This window comes from Emydura macquarii, unplaced genomic scaffold (assembly GCF_026122565.2).
Source record: "Emydura macquarii macquarii isolate MOO-44397 ecotype Brisbane River unplaced genomic scaffold, CSIRO-AGI_Emac_v2 contig_587, whole genome shotgun sequence".
NCBI lineage: Eukaryota > Metazoa > Chordata > Testudines > Chelidae > Emydura > Emydura macquarii.
The window spans coordinates 15592412-15614876 of NW_027130724.1; the positions used below are offsets into that span (position 1 = coordinate 15592412).

Sequence of the window (22465 nt, forward strand, 5' to 3'; positions counted from 1 at the left end):
CAGGAGTGCCAAAACCTATGTAGAAGTCAGTGGGCCATCTGTGTTGGAACTGTTACACCACCCCCTGACTCCCTCTTGCTTCTGAGGCCCCGACCCGTGGCCAGGCCAGAAGCCAGAGTCGGACCATAGTAAGAGCTGACCAGGGAGCCCGGGCCGCTGTGGGGAGCTCCAGACTCTCCATCTTCTATGGGCGGAGTGTCAGGCTGCCCAAGAGCAGACTCAGGCCGTGTCCATGTCCCCAGGGGCTTCATGGACTCATTTTCTTGTAGGAAGCTTTCATTTAAGGACCCAATTTCCAAAGAAGTTAATCATGCAATTGCATAAGTAATTTTCATATATATGCAAATTGGATAACTGAACTTGCAAACAGCCATAGAAAACAATGGCAGAAATACTAACAGTTTTAGAAGTGCCCTTTAGAAGTTTTTTACAATTACCAAGGATCTTGAAAGGTGTATTGTGGGGGTCATCATAGCAGTGGAGATATGTCTGAATATAGCATTTGCTTTACTAAATAAGGACTACACCTGACACCTTTATGCCTCTTGAATTGTATCTTCATAAGTATTCTTATTGATTTCAACATAAGTCTCTTTCAATTGACTTCAATGGGGTAATTCCAATGCAGAGCCGTCCCTAGGGTAGGGCGGATTGGGGCGACCACTCCAGGCCCCGCACTTTGGGAGGCACCACTTGGGCGGGAGGCTGCAGTCATCCTGGCTGCATGCTGGACCGGGTGGGAGGCACGCAATGGTGTACTGAGGGGGCCAGACACCTGGGTATCAGCCTGCGGTGGAGGGGGCAGCCACCCCTCAGAGCCTCCTGCGCCACCCACCCCTACGGTGCGTTGTGAATGGCTGGCCCAGCACACTCCACCCCTCCCCCCCGGCCAGGACGGCACGCCGCCCTGTCTGAGGCGGCACTGGGTTGCAGGTGCTGGACACCCAGGGTATGCCACTGGAGCCAGGTGGGGGGCCCCAAACAGTATATTTTGCCCAAGGCTCCGCACTCCCCTAAGGATGGCCCTGTTCCAATGTAAAGTTTTACTGCCCTGTATGAGTAAGTGCATCATCATCTTTACTATATAATGGTCATATTTACTCTCAATCTTTGTGTAAAATTCCCATTGTTATCTGTTGGAGTTCTACTGTGTGAATCAAGGTAATGGATGGCCCTAACATTGTAGCTTTGTTCCAAGGTCAATAATTAAAAATCTAATTCAGTCATCTCAGTACTATGATTTTGACACTTCTTTCTAGAAAAATATGGTAAGGTCTGTTAGAGGAACCTATACCCACAACTTTTAGCACCTGTACATTTCTATTGTCTCTGCCACAACCTACACTGGAGAGCTGGGAGTAATGCCAAAATTGAGAAGTGGAGATGGGAGGTGTGGAGGCCATTTCCTGTATACTACCCACTGTTGATGATATTGCTAGATAAAGTGCAAAGTACGTATTCGGAATTAAGACCGGTGGATTTCCTATACGTAGTCAAAAAGTAGTCAAAACTAACTGTCAAGTACATTAGGTTGTCAGCCAAAATCATCCCTATACTGTTAGATAGTTATATATTTCTGAAGTTCTTTTTGCTTGATAGAGGACAATCAAAAGACTTATTCTGTTCAATATTAAGGAGGAAGGTTGCCTCAAATTAGCAAAAATTGTATCAACATTTTTAGAAATGCAAATATAATGTAAAATGAAAATGTAATGTAAAAATGCAATGTAAAAACACACACATACAAATATAGCCAAATACAGATGGAGGATAAGCAAGTAACTCAGAGCATGGGAGAGGGATGAGGGACGCTAAAACACATGAATTCTAATTACAGCTCTCTAGACAATCCACTTAACATCTGACTCAGTTTCTCCACCTGGGAAATTGACATACTACCTTCCTCCATTATTGGGAAGTTACAAAAATTAATTAATGATTGTAAAATGCTTTGAAGATAACAAGTCATTGTGTAAGTGCTAAGTAGTGTTATATTCTATGCAAATATAAAGAGAAAAAAGGGAAAATTCATTGCATATTTTAAGTATTTTCATAAAAAATTATTTTGTTACTCCTGACACCGTAAACCAAGTAAATAAGTTTGAAAAACCACAATTCACAGAAAACTATACTGGAAAAAAAAGAGAGTGTAGGCTCATTTTAGAAGTGGCAACAAGATTTATTTGTATTTTAGAAAAAAAATGAGTGGAACACACTGCTCTGAAATACTATTAGTATTTGTAGCTGGAGTTAAAGCTGCCCACATGTGACTGGTACTTTCTTCCCTGTATTCTGAAGGAGCAGATCTACTAGAACTATAGAATAATTGCTATATCTCCACTTTTCAGTAGAAGCCATTAGGAAATCAATTTGGGGGACTTCTAGCAAGAAGATGCTGACATGGACTGAAGAGTGGAGAAAGCATTCGCCATAAAATACCACCCTAATGATTCTTAATTAAAAGAGTTAAGAACCAAGACAATTCTAATGAAATACTTTCTGAACTAATTAAAACTGTATTGTATTGAACTATGCTATAGAAATCCTGTTATAATATATATATATATATATATATATATATATATATATAACGAGAGTTCTGTGGCACCTTAAAGACTAACAAATGTATTTGGGCATAAGCTTTCATGGGCAGAAACCCACTTCGTCAGATGAATCATATGTTATATAATATGTTAGCTTTTGAGTGCCAAATTTCCCCTCAATTACACCCCAGTAACTGAAAGCCTGACCCAATGAAGATTTACCATCGACTTCAGTGTGCAATGGATTAAGTAGAATTTGGCTCTCAATCCTTCTGAATGCTTCTAAAACAACGTTATGTGGTATAAATGGCAGAGATTCACAATGCTGTTCTACTCTGTAAATTCAAATTGGTTCTGAGTGAAATGTTGTATTTGTTCCAAATGTGCTCAATGAAGTAATCTTAATTTATAACAAAGACATGTGACTAATCAGAAGATGGGTTTAAATCTGTAAAATTTAGGGTTAAAATATTAAAACTACTTTATCAGTGTCTACTTAATATACATAGCTCAATGAAAGCCCTTCTTGCAAAACTGATTTGTCTATTTAGAAGATGTGGTATTCAGTTGCACAGAGTTTAAGTTCACACTCCAAACTTAGGGGTGATTTCAAAATAAAACAAAAGCTTTGGATATTCAGGCTGAAAAATGACGACTACTTCATTTGAAATAATTGAAAATAATTTTAAAAAAGAATATTTTGAGATGTTTCATTCAATTACTTGTTAATTTCTCCATTTAAGGTTATCTTAAAAATGCAATGTAGTAAACAAACCAAGTCATGACAAACATATTAGTCCAGTGGGCAAATGTACAACTAACATGAAATAAAATATACTCTGATCTCAGCAGTTCTGAAGTTGTTAGCCATTAAGAACGTCACTTATCAATTTTTTAAAATAAATTTTCCTCAAGTGTCACATTTTGTTCTTCTTGAATACATTTAATCTCCTAATAAATTCAAAAGAATTGACAATAGCTTTAAAATGGTATAAAACTAAAATACATAAGATTGTTGCAAACGAACCTATAAAACCCTCCCACCCAAAAGGCATATGATTAAAATCAAGATGACACATGCAAATTAATAAAATAAATTTTGGCTAAGGCTTCATTTTAGGTTCAAAGTTATTTAGCTAAAAAGATGCACCAACGTTTTGGCTTGCTGGTAAATAAGAGTTTTTACTTAAAAAAAAAAAAAAAAAGAAAAAGGAAAAAAAAAAAAAATCACATAGCTCCTCATCTCCATGCCCATAACTTTCATTTAAATGTCACACCCAAGCCATTCCATGTTGGTGATCATGGGGGAGTGGGAATCAAGGAAAATAAAAACATGCTAAGAAAATTATGTGCTGATGTAAACTTATTTAAGAAAAATGTCATATTTTGAATATTGGAAAAATAAGTGCCCAAACCTAGAAACCCTAATTATTGTAATATGACACTGTAAATGCAATGCTGATGTTGCTTTGAAACTATTATGATCAGATATTATAGAACCCCGGTTTATAAACATTTGTGAAAGAGCTATCACCTTGCCTTATGAACTGAATGAATAGCACACGCTTATACCAATCAGTTTTCAGGTCTAATTCTACATACATGGAAGTCAACGGCAAAACTACCATTGACTTCAGTGTAAGCAGGATCAGGCCACCTGTACACACCTTAGTGATCTTCATACAGCTGGTGTAAACAAAGGGTCAAACCTTTTGGACCATGTCAGGATTGCAACAGATTTTTAAAAACAGGTGCCTAAAATTAAGCACCTACATTCCTATTTAGGAACCTAAAGAGAGGCTTGTTTTTCAAAAGTCATTGAAATCAAGATCAGGTCAGATTAAAGTAACCTAATCTAGGTCAGCATGTATATGCTTGAATATAATTCACACAGCATACCTTTTAAGATAGTGAAAGCCCAGGCTACCCCATGGGTGGACAAGTCTGCTGTATGGTGCAATACATGGGTGCATGTATGGGAGGGAGTCACAGACCTCTTTGTGGTGCCAAATACAATTAATCAAGAGCAGTCCTTGTATACAGCTCAGGACAAAGGCTGCAACTGTGACTGGATCCTGTTGGGACTTGCTGAAATGGTCAGGATCCAGCTGTCTGCCATATTTGGGGTTGAGAAGGAATCTTCCCCCAGGTCAGATTATCAGAGACTTTTTTTGCCTTCCTTAGAAGCATGGGGCATAGGTCACTTGCAGGATGAAACTAGTATAAATGGTGGATTCTCTGTCACTTTAAGTCTTTAAATCTGATTTGAGAACTTCAGTAAGTTATTCAGAGGTTAGAGGACTATTATAGGAGTAATGTGCAAAAGATCAGACTACATGATCATGATGGTGCCGTCTGGCCTTAAAGTCTATGGGTCTATGAATGGTTAAAGTGGGAAGCTTCTTCTTTATGCATCTGCACAAGGAATGGCTACAATTCAGCCATTAGACAATAATATTCAGTATCCTAAAGCATTCTAAGAGCACAAACAAAATGGCATCTCAAACAAAACTGTCTCAGAAAGGATTTATGTGCTGTGACTAATTTGAAGCACATGGCATGAATTCTGGTCTCCTTCCTTTAAGACAGAAAACTCACTCACTATTTAAAATTAAATACAAGCAAACCCGAGTAATTAAAAAAAAAAGACATACTATATGAGATAAAATTAGAGTAAAAGCCCAAATCAAACTCACCAAAACAATCTTTCTAACTAGCCTCAAACTAAGAAACTATACAGTACGCTAACTGCCCTTTTTCCTTGTTCTCTGATTTATCGTTCTCTTTATGATGTGCCCCACCTATCCTCTTTCTCAGGAAGTTTTTACAAACAATAATATTAGCAGATAATTTCAGAAGTAAAATGAACGTCAAGCTTTGTGCATTCTAGAGATCTTATCTTAAACTATACATAAACATTTGTTATGAAGTTGAAAGGACATTTAATTGTTGCAGTATTTTTACATTGCTTATCCATGTACAATCCAAATCTAGGAAGGAAGAATAGAACTTATTTAAAATATAGTTTGAGAACCATAAAAATATCTGTATATTTACATATCAGAAAGAAATGTGTCATTTATAATAGTGATAAAATATATAGCACTGTATGTGATATGTATAATTGAAGATTTACTAAAATGACACCAAATTTGTTTCTACTTCCAAGTAGAATATAAGAATGGCCACAGTGGCCACAGACCAATGGTCCATCTAGCCCATTATCCCTGTCTTCTCGCAGTGGCCATTGCCAGATGCCTCAAAGGGATAAACAGAACAAGGCAATGATCAAGTGATCCACCCCTGACTGTCCAGTCCCAGATTCTGATAGTCAGAGATGTAGGGAAGACCCAGAGTTTGAGGCTGCATCTCTGGCCATCTTGGCTAATACTCATTGATTGACTAATCCTCCATGACTGTATCTAATTCTTTTTGGAACAAGTTATACTTCTGGCCTTTACAACATCCTCTGACAATCAGTTCCACAAGTTGACAGTGCTTTGTCTGAAGAAGTACTTCCTGATGTTTGTTTTATACCTGCTGCCTACTAATTTCATTGGGCGACATATAGTTCTTTGGTTATGGGAGGAGGTAAATAACGCTTCCCTATTTGCTTTATCCACACCATTTCCAATTCTAATATATCTTAAGATGGTGCGAACCAGAACTGCATGTAGTATTCTAGAGGTGGGTGTACCATGGATTTATATAGTGGCATTATGATATTTTCTGTCTTATTATCTATTCCTTTCCTAATGGTTCCTAAAATACTGTAAGTTTTTTTTTTGACTACTGCTGCACATAGAGCACTAGACATGATGACTCCAAGATCTCTTTCTTGAGTGCCAATTTAGACATTATTATTTTGAATGTATAGTTGGGATAATTTTTTCCAAGGTGCATTACATTGAATTTCATCTTCCATTTTGTTGCTCATTCACCATCACCCAAGATCACTTTGTAATTCTTTGCAATCAGCTTTGGACTTAACTATCTTGAGTAATTTAGTATCATCTGCAAACTTTGTCACCTGACTGTTTATCCCCCTTTTCCAGATGATTTATGAATTAATTGAACAGCACTGGTCCTCGTATAGAGCCTTGGGGGACTCTGCTATTTACCTGTCTCCATCATGAAAACTGACCATTTATTCCTATCCTTTGTTTCACATCTTTTAACCAGTTACTGATCCATGAGAGGACCTTCCCTCTTATCCCATGACTGCTTACTTTACATAAGAGCCTTTGGAACTAGAAAGTGATAACTGATTTAATTAAACTAAGAAACCAATCCCACATTCCCTACCTGTGGAAGTCAATTTTGATTGACAACCAAATATTTACATTATCTATCGTTTACACTAGTGTTTGATCCTGCAGTACTGGGACATCCTGAAAACTCACTGATGTCAATGGGAGTTTTGGGTACATGAGAAATGGAGGAAAATACCTCGGTAACATAAATATTTACTTTAGTTGACCAGATTATCCTGAGAACAAACCGATGGAGTAATTCTTATTTTTGTTAAATGGATTTTTGTTTTAAATAACTAATGTAACACAAGGATTATCTTACTACATTTTATCTCTGTTCTACCAAACTTTGGTAAGTTTTGCTGTGGTTGAGGTAAAATATCCAGCAATATCCCACGCTTTGGAAACAAAAAACTTTAAAACATTACCCATTGTTATCACAGAATGTTCTGACAACTAAAATGTTCTTTTTCTTACCTACTTAGGCCCCAATTCCACAAGTTATTTAAGCCTGTGATTAACTTTAAGCATATGCTTAAATCCATTCTGATTCAGCAAAGCATTTAGCCACATGCTTAACTTAACTTTGATTTCAAAGGAGGTTACACTTATGTTTAAACGTATACTTAAATGATTTGCTGAATTGGGGGCACAGAGAGAGTAGTAGGGTACTGAGATTAACAGTTGTAGCTCTCTTGAGAGGAGAACAAAACAGAATAAAATTAAAGGCTTTTTTCTCTTTCAAAATAAAAGCAGGCAATATCCAACAATTTGAAAAAAATCAGTAAATGATACAATTTGGGATAAGAAACAGTAAAGGAGCAATATTAAAAGTTTGGCTGATGGAATAAAATAAATGGTGTAAAAGAAAAGTTTAAAATGTAATGGGATATGTCTTCAGAACTCAGGAGAGCCAGTAAAATCAAATTACACTTGAAGAAGAGGAAGCTTGAAGATGATAAAAGGAGACTATACTAAAAAGAGGGAAAGGGAGAGCTTCCATTGGACCCTGATAACACGTGGTGGAAAAAGAATATGAAAGACGTCAGACATCCATGTTTTAATCCCAGATGAGAATTTCACATAACCACAGCCTCAAAAATCCAGTGTCACATATCCCCAGATGTAATTTAATTCTTAGTCTCTTGCTTCTTACTGCAACTATAGGAAATTATTTCATTTATTTTTTAATACTAAAACCTTATGATCAACTGATTCTGGTTGTTAATGCAGGTCAGTTCATTCTATGAAAGTGAAATAAATTTTAAAGGAATATGACATCAAAGTCACTAACAGGGATAAGATTTGTGTCATAAGGAATCATTCTGTATATAGTATTTCAGTACTGTATAAATGCCTTGTAAAATAATATTTTTAATGTTCTATGGGACAGGACACGTGACCTATCCTGCACTCCCTATTCAGGCAACATTCCTATTCAGTGTCAGTGATAAAAGTGCATCAAAATATGAAGGGATGCTCATGCTCACCAATTTTGGTGTCAGTTATTACAGGTCTCAGTGTTATCTGTGACATAGAGTTGCATCATATTGTGGAGACAGGATGCAGCAGGAGGAAGAGAGCCAGAAGAAGAGAAGAAATGCATCTGTAAGGCATACATGTCTACAACCAGACCCTTAGCCAACCAAGCAACAGTGCGTGTGTATGTGTATGGGCAGTGTGTGGAGCTGGGTAAGTGCACATCCTTAGTATTTTCCCATCCTTTTTTTCTAACAACATTGAATGGGATTTTCAAAAGCCCTCAGCGTTGGCTTAATGCCTCTCCCACTAAAGTCAACAGGAGCAGAGTTAGACCAATGTTGAGTGTTTTTGAAAATCCTACCCAAGATTGTTGTTTTGACTTTGTTTTGACTTGGCCAAGTTGGAGAATCTGTATTGATGTAAAAATAAATTAAAACATGGACCCACAGTTTCTTCCTTAAATTTTGGAAAACCTAATGCAATTTTCTGCAGTTTAAAAATCTTTTTAAAAATTCCTAGAAAGAGGTTCTGCATAAAGGAAGCTGGTGGGGTGAATTTATCTCCTTAAGTGAATGAGGGCTGCCAGAGGACAAATATTACTTTCAGAAAAGAGGAAGATTAGAAGACTTTAAGCTGGGACATCTCTTCTCCCAGCATGTACTATTGCTGCTCTGTTAGTAGCAGGAAAGGATCACAGCTTCAGAAATTCCTCAGTCAGTCACTAGCTTCTTCTGCTTCTCCCACTTGGCAAGTCTTCATTTTATCAACCTGAAAAGAGGGAGAAGCTGTGTTTCTTCTTACTTAAAGCCCTGCTTCTGCTGACTTCAGCTAGAGAAAAACAGAACTACTTTATTTATCAGTAATTTAAACTAATACCTAGATTATGCTGTAGGATTCAGACTGCAGTATGACCCATGGGTGGTGACAGGCACATACATGTTCAACTCCGAGCCAAATATTTGCCAGTTGTAATCCTTGTTCTAAATATTTAGGCAGGATCAAAAGTAGCTTGTTGCTTAAAATCTTTCCTCTGTTCTCTTTCCCCTTAAAATGACATTTCTCTGAAAAGCAAGTGTTTTGCCTGATAAACAAAGATTCATAATCTGTCACATACTATAGGTTGTTTTTTTTTAACTTGTTTTTAGGACAGGAGGCTATGCTGTTACATCTATCTAGTTTAACAAGATTTCCAGGTCTAGATGTTCTTGTTTCTCATACTAGTCCTCTTCTGGTGTGCTGTGCCTAGCAAGTTCACAACAAGTATCTAATACACTCAAATGTGATTTTCACATGACAGATAAAGTAATCTGCTTGACCTACTGTATGTTCCCAACTAATCATTTGCTACACTTGCATCCAACTGGGGTGTTTATCTTAAACCAGGAAACTAACCCTGAGCAAAATGTGCAATTTAAACGGAATGCATGACAAATCAATGCAGGGTTCACTGCTGACAATATTTTCCTATGATGTTAAAAGAAAAGTAGCGGATGTTTTTATTCAAAGTGTAGAATACTGTGTCCTAGCTCTAGTGACAATGATAAATTTTAAATGAAAACCTGCCAGATTATAAATCGTCTCTACGTTTTCACCAGGTTGCATAAAACAGGATAACCTGGCTGGGCTGTGATTCTGTAATTGTTATATGTAAGGATGTTGTTTTGTTCAGTTAGACAATCTGGAAAGAATAACCTTTATATTTAAAAAGAATTGATTGAAAAATAAAAAAATCTTTAAGGAACATCAAAATATTTGAAGACCAAACTAATTTATTGGTTATTTTATTCATCTACAATTACAAAATTGCATGTAGACCTCTATGTAGATCACCAATCTGGACTTTATGTAATTTTGTTATATGCTCAGATACCATTGTGATGAGTGAAGTGCAGATAGATAGTATAGTCAGAATAATAGATTTCCATGTTTTCCCTCATGCATCAACAAGATAATGTCTTCAGAACCAAGCTCTATATTTCTGAGGGCAATGGTGCTTCTGGTTTTAGCTTAAAGCATCTACAAGACTCAGTTTTTTCCTCATATGTTAAATTATTGTATATTATATTGCAAGTTAATTCTGAAAATGCAAAGAAATTACTCCAATTCCTTGTTACATACAAACAGTCTGTGTATGTTTTCATAATTCTTTTTTATTCATGGTCTCTGGAAGAACATAACATTTTTGGGCCGGTTTGGAATAATTAGCACAGAATGTTACAATAAGTAAGTAATAGAAGTTTCCAAAACAAACTGAATGTACTATATTTGAGAAAGTAGACCTCTCATCCCTTATGTATATAAACCATTTGATGTAATGGAAGAATCCTAGGAATAGCAAATAGTGACCAAAAGACCATGCATAGTTTCATCAGTTAATCAAAAACACCAACCTGTAGCAGTGGTCAGACACATAAGAATGAACATACTGGGTCAGAACAATGGTCCATCTAGCCCAATATCCTGTCTTCTGACAGTGGCTGGTGCCAGATGCTTCAGAGGGAATGAACAGAACAGGGCAATCAATCTAGTGATCCATTCCCAGTCATCTAGCCCCAGCTTCTAGCAGATAGAAGCTTAGGGAAACCTAGAGCATGGGGCTGCATCTTGGCTAATAGCCATTGATGGATCTTTCCACTAATTCTTTTTTGAGCCAAATTATACTTTAGCCTTCACAACATCCCCTGGCAACAAGTTCCACAGGTTGAGTGGGCGTTATGTGAAGAAGTACTTCCTTATATTTGTTTTAAACCTGCTGCCTATTAATTTCAGTGAGTGGTCCCTAGTTCTTGTGTTATGTGGAGGGGTGAACAACACTTCCCTAGGCATTTCTTCACACCATTCATGATTTTATAGACCTCGGTCATATTTCCCTTAGATGTCTCTTTTCTAAGCTGAATAGCCTCCCAGTCTTTTTAATTTCTCCTCATATGGAAGCTGTTCCATACCTCTAATAATTTTTGTTACCCTTCTCTGTACTTTTTCCAATTCTAAAATATCTTTTCTGAAATGGGGGGACCAGAACTGCATGCAGTATTCCAGGAGTGGGTATACCATGGATTTATATATTGGCATTATGATATTTTCTGTCTTATTATCTATCCCTTTTCTAAGACAATAGACGTTGTTAAGCTTTTTCACCTACCACTGCACACTGGACAGATGTTTTCAGAAAACTATCCATGATGACTCCAAGATCTCTCTCTTGAACGGTAACAACCAATTTAGATACCATCATTTTGTATGTATAGTTGGTATAATTTTTTCCAAGGTGCATTACTTTGCACTTAACAACACTGAATTTCATCTGCCATTTTGTTTCCCAGTTACCCAGGTTAGTGAGATCCCTTTGTAACTCTTTGCAATCAGCTTTGGACTTAACTATCTTGAGTAATTTAGTATCATCTGCAAACTTTGTCACCTGACTGTTTACCTCCCTTTTCCAGATGATTTATGAATGAATTGAACAGCACTGGTCCCAGTATTGAGCCTTGGGTGGACTCTGCTATTTATCTGTCTCCATCGTGAAAACTGACTATTTATTCCTACCCTTTGTTTCCCATTTTTTAACCAGTTACTGACCTATGAGAGGGACTTCCCTCTTATTCATGACTGCCTATTTTGCCTAAGAGCCTTTGGTGAGGGACCTTGTCAAAAGGTTTCAGAAAGTTCACGTGCACTATATTCACTGGATCACCCTTGTCCACATATTTGTTGATGCCCTCAAAGCATTCTAATAGATTGGTGAGGCCTGATATCCCTTTATAAAAGTCACATACAAAAGCCGTATATAATTTTACAGATGTCTGAAAGTATGCGAAGTGACAGGGTTCATCTTAGATTTGTGCAGCATAGTATCAATAGAATAGATTTTTAAGATTGCTTACTTTGACTGGAGGTGAACTGGTGCGTTGTGTCTCTGCTGGCTGTCCCTTGTCTTCAGGTATGGTTGGCATGGTAGGTGATGAGAGACACGTTGGACTGCAATGTGGACTAAAAAGACCATGCACTGCTGGGAATGTCTGTTTCAAGTTAACCTCAAGGGATAAGCACTGAGATGCCTTGTGATCCACAGACTATAGTATATGCCAAAAATACAAATCAAATCCATTTAAAATCTATGTTCAAACACTGGGGATCACTTTATAACAACAAACAGTAATAAAGTTTAAAATAAAAAATGATGTGCATTCTTGCATTTTATTAATTAGAATTGCAAAGATCAAATATAACATGATAAAAATATTTAAAAAAACAATCTTCCTTAATTTTGCTTGATTTTTTTTACAGTTTCATAGGACATTTTTTAGACTTTCTGCATCTGATTCAGTTGTGACTATGAACTTCCCTTTCAAATAGCTCTCTAGAAAAGGAGAGCTTGCAGTGGCTACCTACAATATATCCCTCAACAAACACTGCAACCTTACTACTGCAGAGTGTGATTTCAGGTCTGATAAGCTAAGGAGAATGAGAAAGGAAAATCCCCAAGAGGCAATGTTGCTGCTTCAAGAAGCGCCACTCTTCCTCTGAGCTAATATTAAAGAGGCCTATGAGTACCTTGCACAGTTCGGTTAATGAAGGGGTGTAACAAACTGGCCCCAGAGTCTCATTCCTGCAGTTACAACTGAATCAAACCGCTGCACAATTTTCTTAGCAGTTTGTGTTTAACAAACTGGAATCTCCTAAAACAATTCTCAGCCAGCCTTCTAACCCTCTAACATTCATCAGAAACCCCCTTTTTACTTTATATGTCTCTTGAATTGTTGGGGGAAAGAAGAAGGGAGGCTGATTTCAGGAATGGGCTTCCGAACTATGCAGACATTCAATCCATGTTCACCTAACATTCAGTAGACTAGAACAAGGCTAATGAACATATTGAATCTTGAATGCCTGGCTCAATTCAAGCGGGTTTGAGGTTCATTGGGAGTATTCTGCAATAGGTAATGAATCAATAGCTAACACTAGTGTTAAGGGCTCTGTCCTATCTGAGAGGCAGTCTTTCAGGTAAGGCATAAAATATAACTCCTGACCAGATGTAGCCATTGTAAATCCCAGAGGAATATCTGACTTTTCCAAAAACTAACTTGTCTTGACCAAATTTCAATTCTGGAAATTATATTTGCCTACCTAAATTCTCCATGCAGTTTCAAATGTAGGAAGTATTCTCCACTTTCTGTCTTAAACTATTGGGCAGTGTTGCTGAGCATAGTTAAACACCTACCATATTTAACCCCAACCGTAGCTGAATTTCAGAGGTGGTTACTGTAATTCTTGTGTAAATCATTTGTACAGCATTTTGGAACCATTTGGATGACAGAGACTACATAATAATTGAGATCATATATGCCAAGTTTTGCTTCCAAGGAAAAATTGCCTGATGGACTTAAGGCAATATAGAAATCACAGTCTAAGAATATAGTTCTAGAGGACTGTTTCTTACCTATACTTTTCAAGAGGATTTTTCTGCTTTTAAGAACACTGAAAAATGTGCAACATGTATTTTTAGCAATTTTAGAGGTTTGAGGTTTTTGTGTTAAGTTGCTAACTTCCCATAGCTATTAGGTCTCTTCCTATGAAATCAGGTCAGCCTGGGACATCTTTTCCACTGAGAGCCATTCATAATAAAAAAACCAAGTGTGCCCAATAACGGTTGGCAGGACTTTTATGGCTCCATTTGCACAAGATCTATTGGCAGCAAGGGGGAAAGAAAGCAACTGCTACTTTATTAGATGAACAGAGTTAAATTGCACAGCACTCTCATTTTATATTTTATTACATAAATTTGTTAATGTAATTAAAGACAGAAAAATATTAGCACTGTAGTCTTGTAAGTATATATACCTTCAATATTTTCATTTTATACTATCTGTGCTCTGACTGAGAACCTGGTTTAGTGGTGTGAGCACGGGACTGGGAGTCAGTAACTTCTGAGTACTAATCCTATCTCTGACATCAACACTGTGAACTTGAACCAAAATTTTCAGAAGCTTCCATTAATATTGGATGCTTAAACTAGAGATGTTAGAACTATTAACATAAACTAGAAACTATGTTCAGAGATGCAAAGCAGCCACAACTCCAGCAGAAATCAGTGGAATCTGTGGGTGCACAACGCCTCTCAAAATCAGACCCTTGGTGTCTTTAATAATGGAGGTGCCTCAGATTAGTGGATGCTTGAAAATGTTGTCCCCTTTACCTCTCTTCCTTAGTTTTTCCATCAAATAGGGGATGATAATACCTATTTCACATAGATATTGTAAGTTTAATAAATTAATGTCTGTAAAGCAAGTTGAAGATGAAAAATGCTATATAACATTAAGTATTTTTGTAAATCTCTTTCACTGTATATTGCAGTCACAATCTAAGCACTAAAAACTTACTGTGACCCCTGGTGGATAGTTTAGGAACACTGTTAGAAAACACATAAAAGAGTTTAATCTACTCCATGGCTGGATTTTGGTAATTGCAATCTCAGGGCCTCACACAAAGGTCCTGCTTCAGATAGGCTTCCCTGGTCAGAATGCAAGACTATAGTGACCCCACCACAAAAGCAAATAACACTATTGTACTGAAAAGAGGAATTGGTTAGAGAGAATGCAAGCTAGATTGGGTGTGACGTCAGTGCATGGGTGTGTAGATGTGTATACACGCCTACACAGCATTTGGACAACTTTCTATAGATAAACCAAAACAACTCACTGAGTAAGCAAATCAGATTTGTTAAAGTGTGATTTAATGATCCTATCAAATTAGTAAAGACAGAGCAACTGCTTAGTGACTCTGTTTCCACTGAAGTAGGGCAGATCTGGCTTGCATACTAACTACATTCTTATTATTCATTTCACTATGAAACTGTAACCAACAAACAACAGCTTGTTGGTACATTAATTTAAGATTCTTAATTTTGAAGTTTAAAATTCAATTAGAAATTAGACAAAATAGAAACAGTATCTACTAGGCAGGTGGGTAGTTGCTATTATCTCTCTGAACAATTTATCTCCCAAGATACCAGCTACCTGCTAAAGTGTATGCGTTAGTGAAAATTAGAGAAACATTGTGGCTTGAATTTACATTTATTGTTTTGTTAGCACTCAGTTTCACTAATAGGAGGCACAAGACTGAAGAAATTGAGTAATACATATAAGTGTTTAATTATTCTTCATTTTCTTTCAAAACACCTTAAGTAAATCACTGATCAAGGTGGATATCAGAGGCAGAACTTGCTGTTCAGTTTACCAAGAAGGCAAATGTTAACTGTCTTCATTTTCTGGCTGGTAAACAGCAGGTACATTACATGTGTGTGTGCTGGGAGAATAATCGCCACCTACAGTTGTTGGTCAATAAGAGATAGAGTAGCATACCAACTCTGATCAGGTTCAACACCTGAATCCTATTATTTTCTCCCAACTCTGATTCACTGCATCATTTTTAGTCTTGGAAGGATTCGATTTTTATCAGTAAATGTCAATAAACATCGATTTCACCGTACACACAGACCAACTGAGAAAAAATATTTCATTGATTATAATAAAAATTTACAGATAAGCAAAGAAGAAAAATGCTGCTTGAGCACATATTAGAGTTTGATTTAGGGGTATTTACTTTATATATATTTTACATAGGATGCTGACAATTTGGGTTTTAACAGTTATAAAGTTTTAACTTTTTGAATATCAATGTTTACCACCATTAAATAATTATTTTAAACTCCCCCTTTGATTTCCCAAAACTGTGAAAATTTAAATTCATAAAGAAAAGGAAAAAAATGCTTAAAAATAAATATTGGTATTATCAAACAAAATGATAAATATAGAATTCTGCAAAGTCTACTCATTCTTTACTCTTGGGTGAGAAACTGCTTTGTCTGGAGATAAAAGGGGCACAGAATTTAATATTCAATGCCTTTTACATGAATTGCTAATTGCAAACTGTCTTTTACTCATTTAAAAAGTTTTGGTCCAACTGTTTCTTGAAAAAGTAGGAAGAATTTGTCCAACAACAGCTTGATTTTCCCAGGCTGGCCTTTAAAACTGTTGTCATGCTTCCTTTGATGAATGACTCTAGTGACACTGGGCATAGGAGTCATAGCAGCAGCTACAAAAGTGTCATGACCCTGCTGGTGTGCTTTGACATAGTGCTGTTTGAAACAGTACTACATTAATGCACACTATGGAACCTTTGTTGTGCATTAACTGGTCCATGTATGTGCACTATGTTAGTGTCCTTTAGAAATCACACCTGAGTAGAGGGTGCTACCCCATAATATAAACAAATCCTCACTTTTCGTCGCTGGACACATACAATTGAACAAAATCCTGGGATCGGAGTAACCTCTGAACTTTGTGAAAATTTGGACCAAAACAGAGCCTTTGCAGCTTAAGCTGCAGTTCTTTCTTGGGTCACAAAGGAAAATGAATTTGATTATTTTATCTAATTCTCAGTATACCTAGAAACACATCACTGTGCAATCTGGCATAGCTGATAGACAGGTACTCAAGAGACCCCTGGGATTGAAATATCAGGAATCATTGCAGGCCAAGACAGAATTGTGCCTGCACCACTAGATGTGAAATCTTTCATCCTACCAGCTCCCTACTTAGCCTAATATGCCTTACTTTGTTGAGCACCTAATTCAAATTAAAAAAGAAAATAATGCACACTGCAATGAGGGAAGCCACTAAACACATCAAGGTTTGATCCCTTCTTTTGATTTAAAAAAACAACAACCAACAAAAAAACCCATCCACTCTTGCATATAACACCAAGGAACAGATTCTGGGCTATGCCTCTCAGAAAGTACAGCCTAGGAGGGCTGGTGGACTACAGGTTAATTTAAACCACCATAGCAGTGCCTAGATCCTGGATAGCTGAGACATGGAGCAGACTCTGGCAGTAAATTAGAGCCTGACTCAGGCTGCCTGTGGGCTACTTTGGATCCAGGAGCTTTCAAGAATCTCTACATTGCTGAGCACTCCTCTCCTGACCCTGTCACATCTCCTTTGGTGCCCAACCCCACCTCTAGAAAACACTATGCCAGGGGCTGCAAGGGGGCAGCACAGGGATGTATATATCATGGCTGCTGTGCCAGGGATATTCTCCCTTGGCTAACTGAGGTGGCTTTGTGTCTTCTATGCACTGCCGCAGTGCCTTAGAGGGCCTTAGATCAGCCAGAATTTTAACAAAATATGAGCACATATTTTCCTTCCTCATAAAGACGTGTGCATTAGCATTCCAGTTTATTTAGATACTTTAAACTGTAAAACGTTCTTAAACTTATTGGGTCAGATTATCTGGTACGCTAAGACAGAGGTATTGTATAAGCAATATACTGGCCTTAAACTGACGGGGGACATCCAGTGGAGAATTTACCCTGTGAAGGAGGGATCTCTACCACTTCCTGCACCAAACATCCTCCCTTCCCTTTGGTGCAAGGGGAAAAAGGGCCATGCTGGGTCACGGGTGGGAAGAAAAGTAGGGGTGTGGCGAGCCAGAGCTCCACCACACCAGATCGTTCACTGGAGTGACCTTACATCACTGGCATAAACTGGGGTTGCTCCTATGCCAGAGCCAGAGAGCTCTGAATCAGGGAGCTGCCATCAGCTCCCTGTGGCCCCTAAGCAGAGCACAGATGGAATGCAGACTCACAGTGTCTACGAAGAGAAAATTACTAGCAATGCGCTCTGGCAAGAATGATCTGCCCTCCCCCAGAAAACCTGCAGGAGGGCAAATAATCAGTAGAAACTCTTGAGAATTCACCTCCATTCCCCCGTCCAGGTGAAATGGCTTTTATTTTGGGATATGGGGAGACAAGATGCAGCCTTGAAACCATCGGGGCTCAAAACCTCCATGTGGAAGCCAGGTTGAAGGCCCATGGGTCCCAGAGTTGTAGTGCAGAGTGCCAGATGCTACCTGGGCTGACATGGTGATTCATGCTGCCATTAGCTCGGTACTGCCAGCTTTACCTCTTTTCTACCAGCACAAGTGGAGGGCAGAACCCAGCCCATTGAAGCAGGAAAAATTTAAATTGAATACTAAAAATATCTTTATAGACACATACAATAAAATTAGCTTCCGAGGGATGCTGTGGAATCACCACTACTGGAGATCTCCAAGACTAGACAAGACAGCCCTCGATGGTTTAGGAATAACAAAATTAGTCCTGCCATGTTTCATGAGGATATAACGTCCATTCGAGTCAGTGGAAGTATCTCCATCGACACGCATTGGATCAGGCTCTATATGACCTTCTTCCATCCCAAAGGATTCTATCATTACATTACCGTGAATGATCTAGAATACCATTTTGAAATCAAACACCGAGTAACAGCAACAGCTTCCAAATCATCAGCTACAAATAAAAGCCTCTAAAAGTTACTATTTTTTTTAACTCAGATGCCACAAGGGAAGTGAAAAAGGATGGAGGAGAACATCAGTTCTGTTGAACCACATCACGGACTACAAGAGAAAAGATTTAGTTGTTTTAAACAAGGCAAACACCCTGTCCACCCAATCCTACTTATTCTCACACTGAGTGACACACAGTATAAATAAGTTTTGTTTAGTTCTTGTCTCTTGTTATACACCCACTGCTTAAAATAGTTAGGTAAAAATGGATCCCCTTAGGGTTCAAATTTGTTGTAAGACATAGATCAGTGGATACAAGGAACTTTCTTCTATCACTGGGTAGCATAGAATACAGTCTCCAGGAAATGATGATATAGGAGCTGTATTCCATAAAAGGAAAAAGTATTCAGAAATGTTTGGCTTTTGATCTGTTCCCTCTGCAACCCATTTCACCACATTAGAGAAAGCAGAGTATAATCAGTAAACTTACCCTCTCTGTCTGAGTCACAGCTGAAAACTGTGTTTGCAAGAGTTTAGAATAAAGGTGCTTTACTCCATCTCCACTGCTAGTCTGACAGCTGACCTCAAATGCTCTGTCAAATCACAGCAAATATATAAGAAAAAGAGCACAAATATAAACACAAAGACTTCAGAAATTATTTTCTTAAGATTCTTTGGTTCATATACTGTCCCCAGTCAAAGCAAGCAACTCCCACTGGCAGTAGTAGGAGTTCCAGGTTCTCATCAAAGACAGCATACGGGCTTCTGAATTAAATAATTTTGAATTGCTCTTTGTGGGCTAAGTTTTCCATTGCCCTGCACTTGTGCTTTCATTTACACCACTGCAAAGTGAATGACAGGTGAAAGTAAATAGCTACCAAATCAAAAAAAGGAGCACTTTACATCCTCTTCATGCTTGTGTAAAATAACACACTGGATACAGGGCATTTGTGAATTGGACTCTGTGACTTTAAACTACTTAACACTGAGGGTATGTCTACACTGAAATGAAAAATTCGCAGCTGGCCCATGTCAGTTGACTTGGGCTCAGGTTGCAGGGCTATCAAATTGCAGTGTAGGCATTCAGGCTTGGGCTGCAGCCTGGGCTCTGGGACTCTGCCCCCCTCACAGGGTCCTGGAGAATGAATGTCTACACTGCACTTTGATAGCCCTGCAGTCCAAGCCCTGCAAGCCCAAGTCAGCTGACACAGACCAGCCATGGATGTTTGATTGCAGTGTAGACCTACCCTAAAACAGGTTATATCTCTATTTCATTCAGTCAAAATTAATGCAAGAGAGAAATACAATTTTCCTGTCAATTTCTTTGTATTGCATGATATGCCTTTCAGTCACAAAACACTATTAATGATAGTAATTATTCCACTAATAAAAACGGCAATTTGTTGACATTTTGCTAGCAATTTTGTCATTTTTTTAAAATAAAAAAGTTGATTTTTCACTTGAAGTACTGTTTAAATTTGTAAGCTATTCTAAATCTGCTTTAGCCGTCATTTATCTGCACACAGTTTACAGCTCCATAAACACTGTATAATACCAATGTACTCTGCGCTAATGTTTAATGAACCAAATTCTGCCCCCATTAATATTCACTCAACATCAGTGGGTAGGACCAAGAAGTCCTCTAGGCAGTTACACGGTGTTGTCCCTCCTCACAAGATATTGAACAATACTTTTCTAGGGTGTGCAGACCGTGCGCAGCTAGAAGGTTAATGTAAGATGTATTCCCTCTCACATAAGGGACTTGATCCTGCAAACTCCCATTGACTTAAATGGGAGTTGAGGGCACCCATAACCTTGCAGGATTGAGTCCCAAATACAGATTCAATTCAAATAATTGTGCCGTGATAATATTTAACACGAAACATTTCTGCATACAGTGACTTTTAATTTATTAATCCTTTTTCATTCTTGTACCTCCTTATCCCTTATAAAGACAGGGAGTTAAAAATCTAAAATATACAGAACCGAAAAAAGGAGACTGACCAAGCAATAGAAGGCATATAGCAAAATGAAGGCCTCTTTGCCTCTAACAGACCTTTCACTCACCATATAATCTCATGGCTATAAAATCTTTCTTAAGATCATAAGGATTGCATATAGTTAGTTACCTGTCACCCCTGTGTCTTACTTTATATGAACACATTAGAGGAAATGACTCTTTTCCATTTTATAGTTTCCTCACAGCCCAAGAACATCTACAACTCAACACTACTTAATAAAATCAGCTTGTAAGCATCTATTTTAGAAATAAATTGAAATGGTTCAATGCCATGCAGTACAGAGAGGCCCACAGCTGGAATAGTTATTTTGTTCACTGTACTACGTACAATTCAGAATATGCCACCATCTTGTTATTGAACAAATTAGAAATAACTTCATTCGGTAAGCAGCAACGTATTCTTATCCTCCAAAACATCTAGAAATAGCATTCTCTGGAGATTGTACTTTCAAAAATGAGGACAAGGTGGTCTGCACTAGTCTGAAGCATTTGTAGATATGGTTCTTTGGAGGGTAATACTACAGGCATTAGCAATTAAAAAAATAGTGCTGGTGGAAAGTGCTGAATTCACAATGTTGGCAAATGGAGTTCTTCATTTATCTACAAAGTAAATACAGCAAAGGGTAATGACAGTTTAAGGTTCCTAAATGCTTTTCCAATGTACCTCCACTCTGATCTGCAGGGAATATCTCTCGTTACCACGACCCTCAGAGCTGGAATCTGTGCTGAAATTGCCAACAGTGGCACTAAATAGAACCAAATACAGTGATTTTTTTGTGATACGTCTAACTGTAAAGTAGCAACGAGATCAGCAACTAGGCACTTGGCCATTTAGACTGGGATTTTCATTGGTACCTGAGGGAGTTAGGCACCCAACCTACCATTGAATTTCAGTAACACAAACTTATTCTGCAACAATGTTTACTGAACCAAATTCAATGGGAGTTGGCTTCATACTCCCTTAGGCACCTATGAAAATCCCAACTTTACAATTTGCCCTTATCTAATTTTCTATGTTGATTCTACTACACACACAAAATAGTTTTACAAAATAGTTTTACAGTTGTACAGGGTTAAGACTGATTAATGAATTGTAATCACACCTGTAGAATAGAAATTCTCCATAAAAAATTGTCAGCCAGTTTCCATTCTGTTTTAACACTAGTTTATCAGAAGAAAACTATATGAATATTGCCACTTCTACACTTAAGTATCAAACATTAAAGTGTAGGTTTGTTCATTCAGTAGCACTATATCAGTTTGGAACCTGGTCTCTAATCTCTTGTATTAGGATCCCATTCTGCTGCCATCAATAGGAGACTCAACTGGCACATGCAATTAAAATATGTATTTTAAAAAGCATTAGTAATAGTGAGGAATATTCTTAAAATTTTAGAACAATGTGCTCAGGAAAATGGATGCAGTTTTCTTTTAAGGAAGAAATCCCCAGGTACCTGAAAGAATTCAGGGCCCCTTTGCTTTGGGCAGTAAGGAGTTAATATTGCATGACTTGACCTTTTATGAATGAGTCAGAAGTCTTGGAACCAAAGCTTTCCATTTTCAATTTTTGTGTTTTATTTAGCAGTACAAAGAATTTGAAGATTAAGCTACTATTAATGTCACTGGCATATCCCTCTACAAATGACTGTAGATATTTTGTGTATGATTTACATAAATAATAGCAATCTGACATATTTGCATTTCTATTAATTCTGCCTTTTCTTTTTGATTAATGAGTTCATGAAAAAGATCCAGTGAGATACTTTATCATTAACAATGGACATGTCCAAACACTGGACCAAATTCTGAGGTCCTTATTCAGGCCT

At 37.6% G+C, this 22465-nt stretch overlaps 1 protein-coding gene across 12 annotated transcripts in view; it reads right to left on the bottom strand.

Annotated features, from left to right (window-relative positions):
- The window catches only part of IRAG1 (inositol 1,4,5-triphosphate receptor associated 1), a 174952-nt gene that overhangs the window by 58164 nt on the left and 94323 nt on the right, over positions 1-22465 (bottom strand). For 11 of the 12 annotated variants that reach the window (XM_067540801.1, XM_067540802.1, XM_067540791.1 and 8 more), the window contains one exon: positions 12163-12351. The exons of the other annotated variant lie outside the window; for it this stretch is intronic. In XM_067540801.1, the coding sequence (XP_067396902.1) occupies positions 12163-12231 (69 nt within the window). In that variant the 5' untranslated portion in view covers positions 12232-12351. The remainder of the gene's footprint in view (positions 1-12162; positions 12352-22465) is intronic. 12 annotated transcript variants of the gene reach the window in all.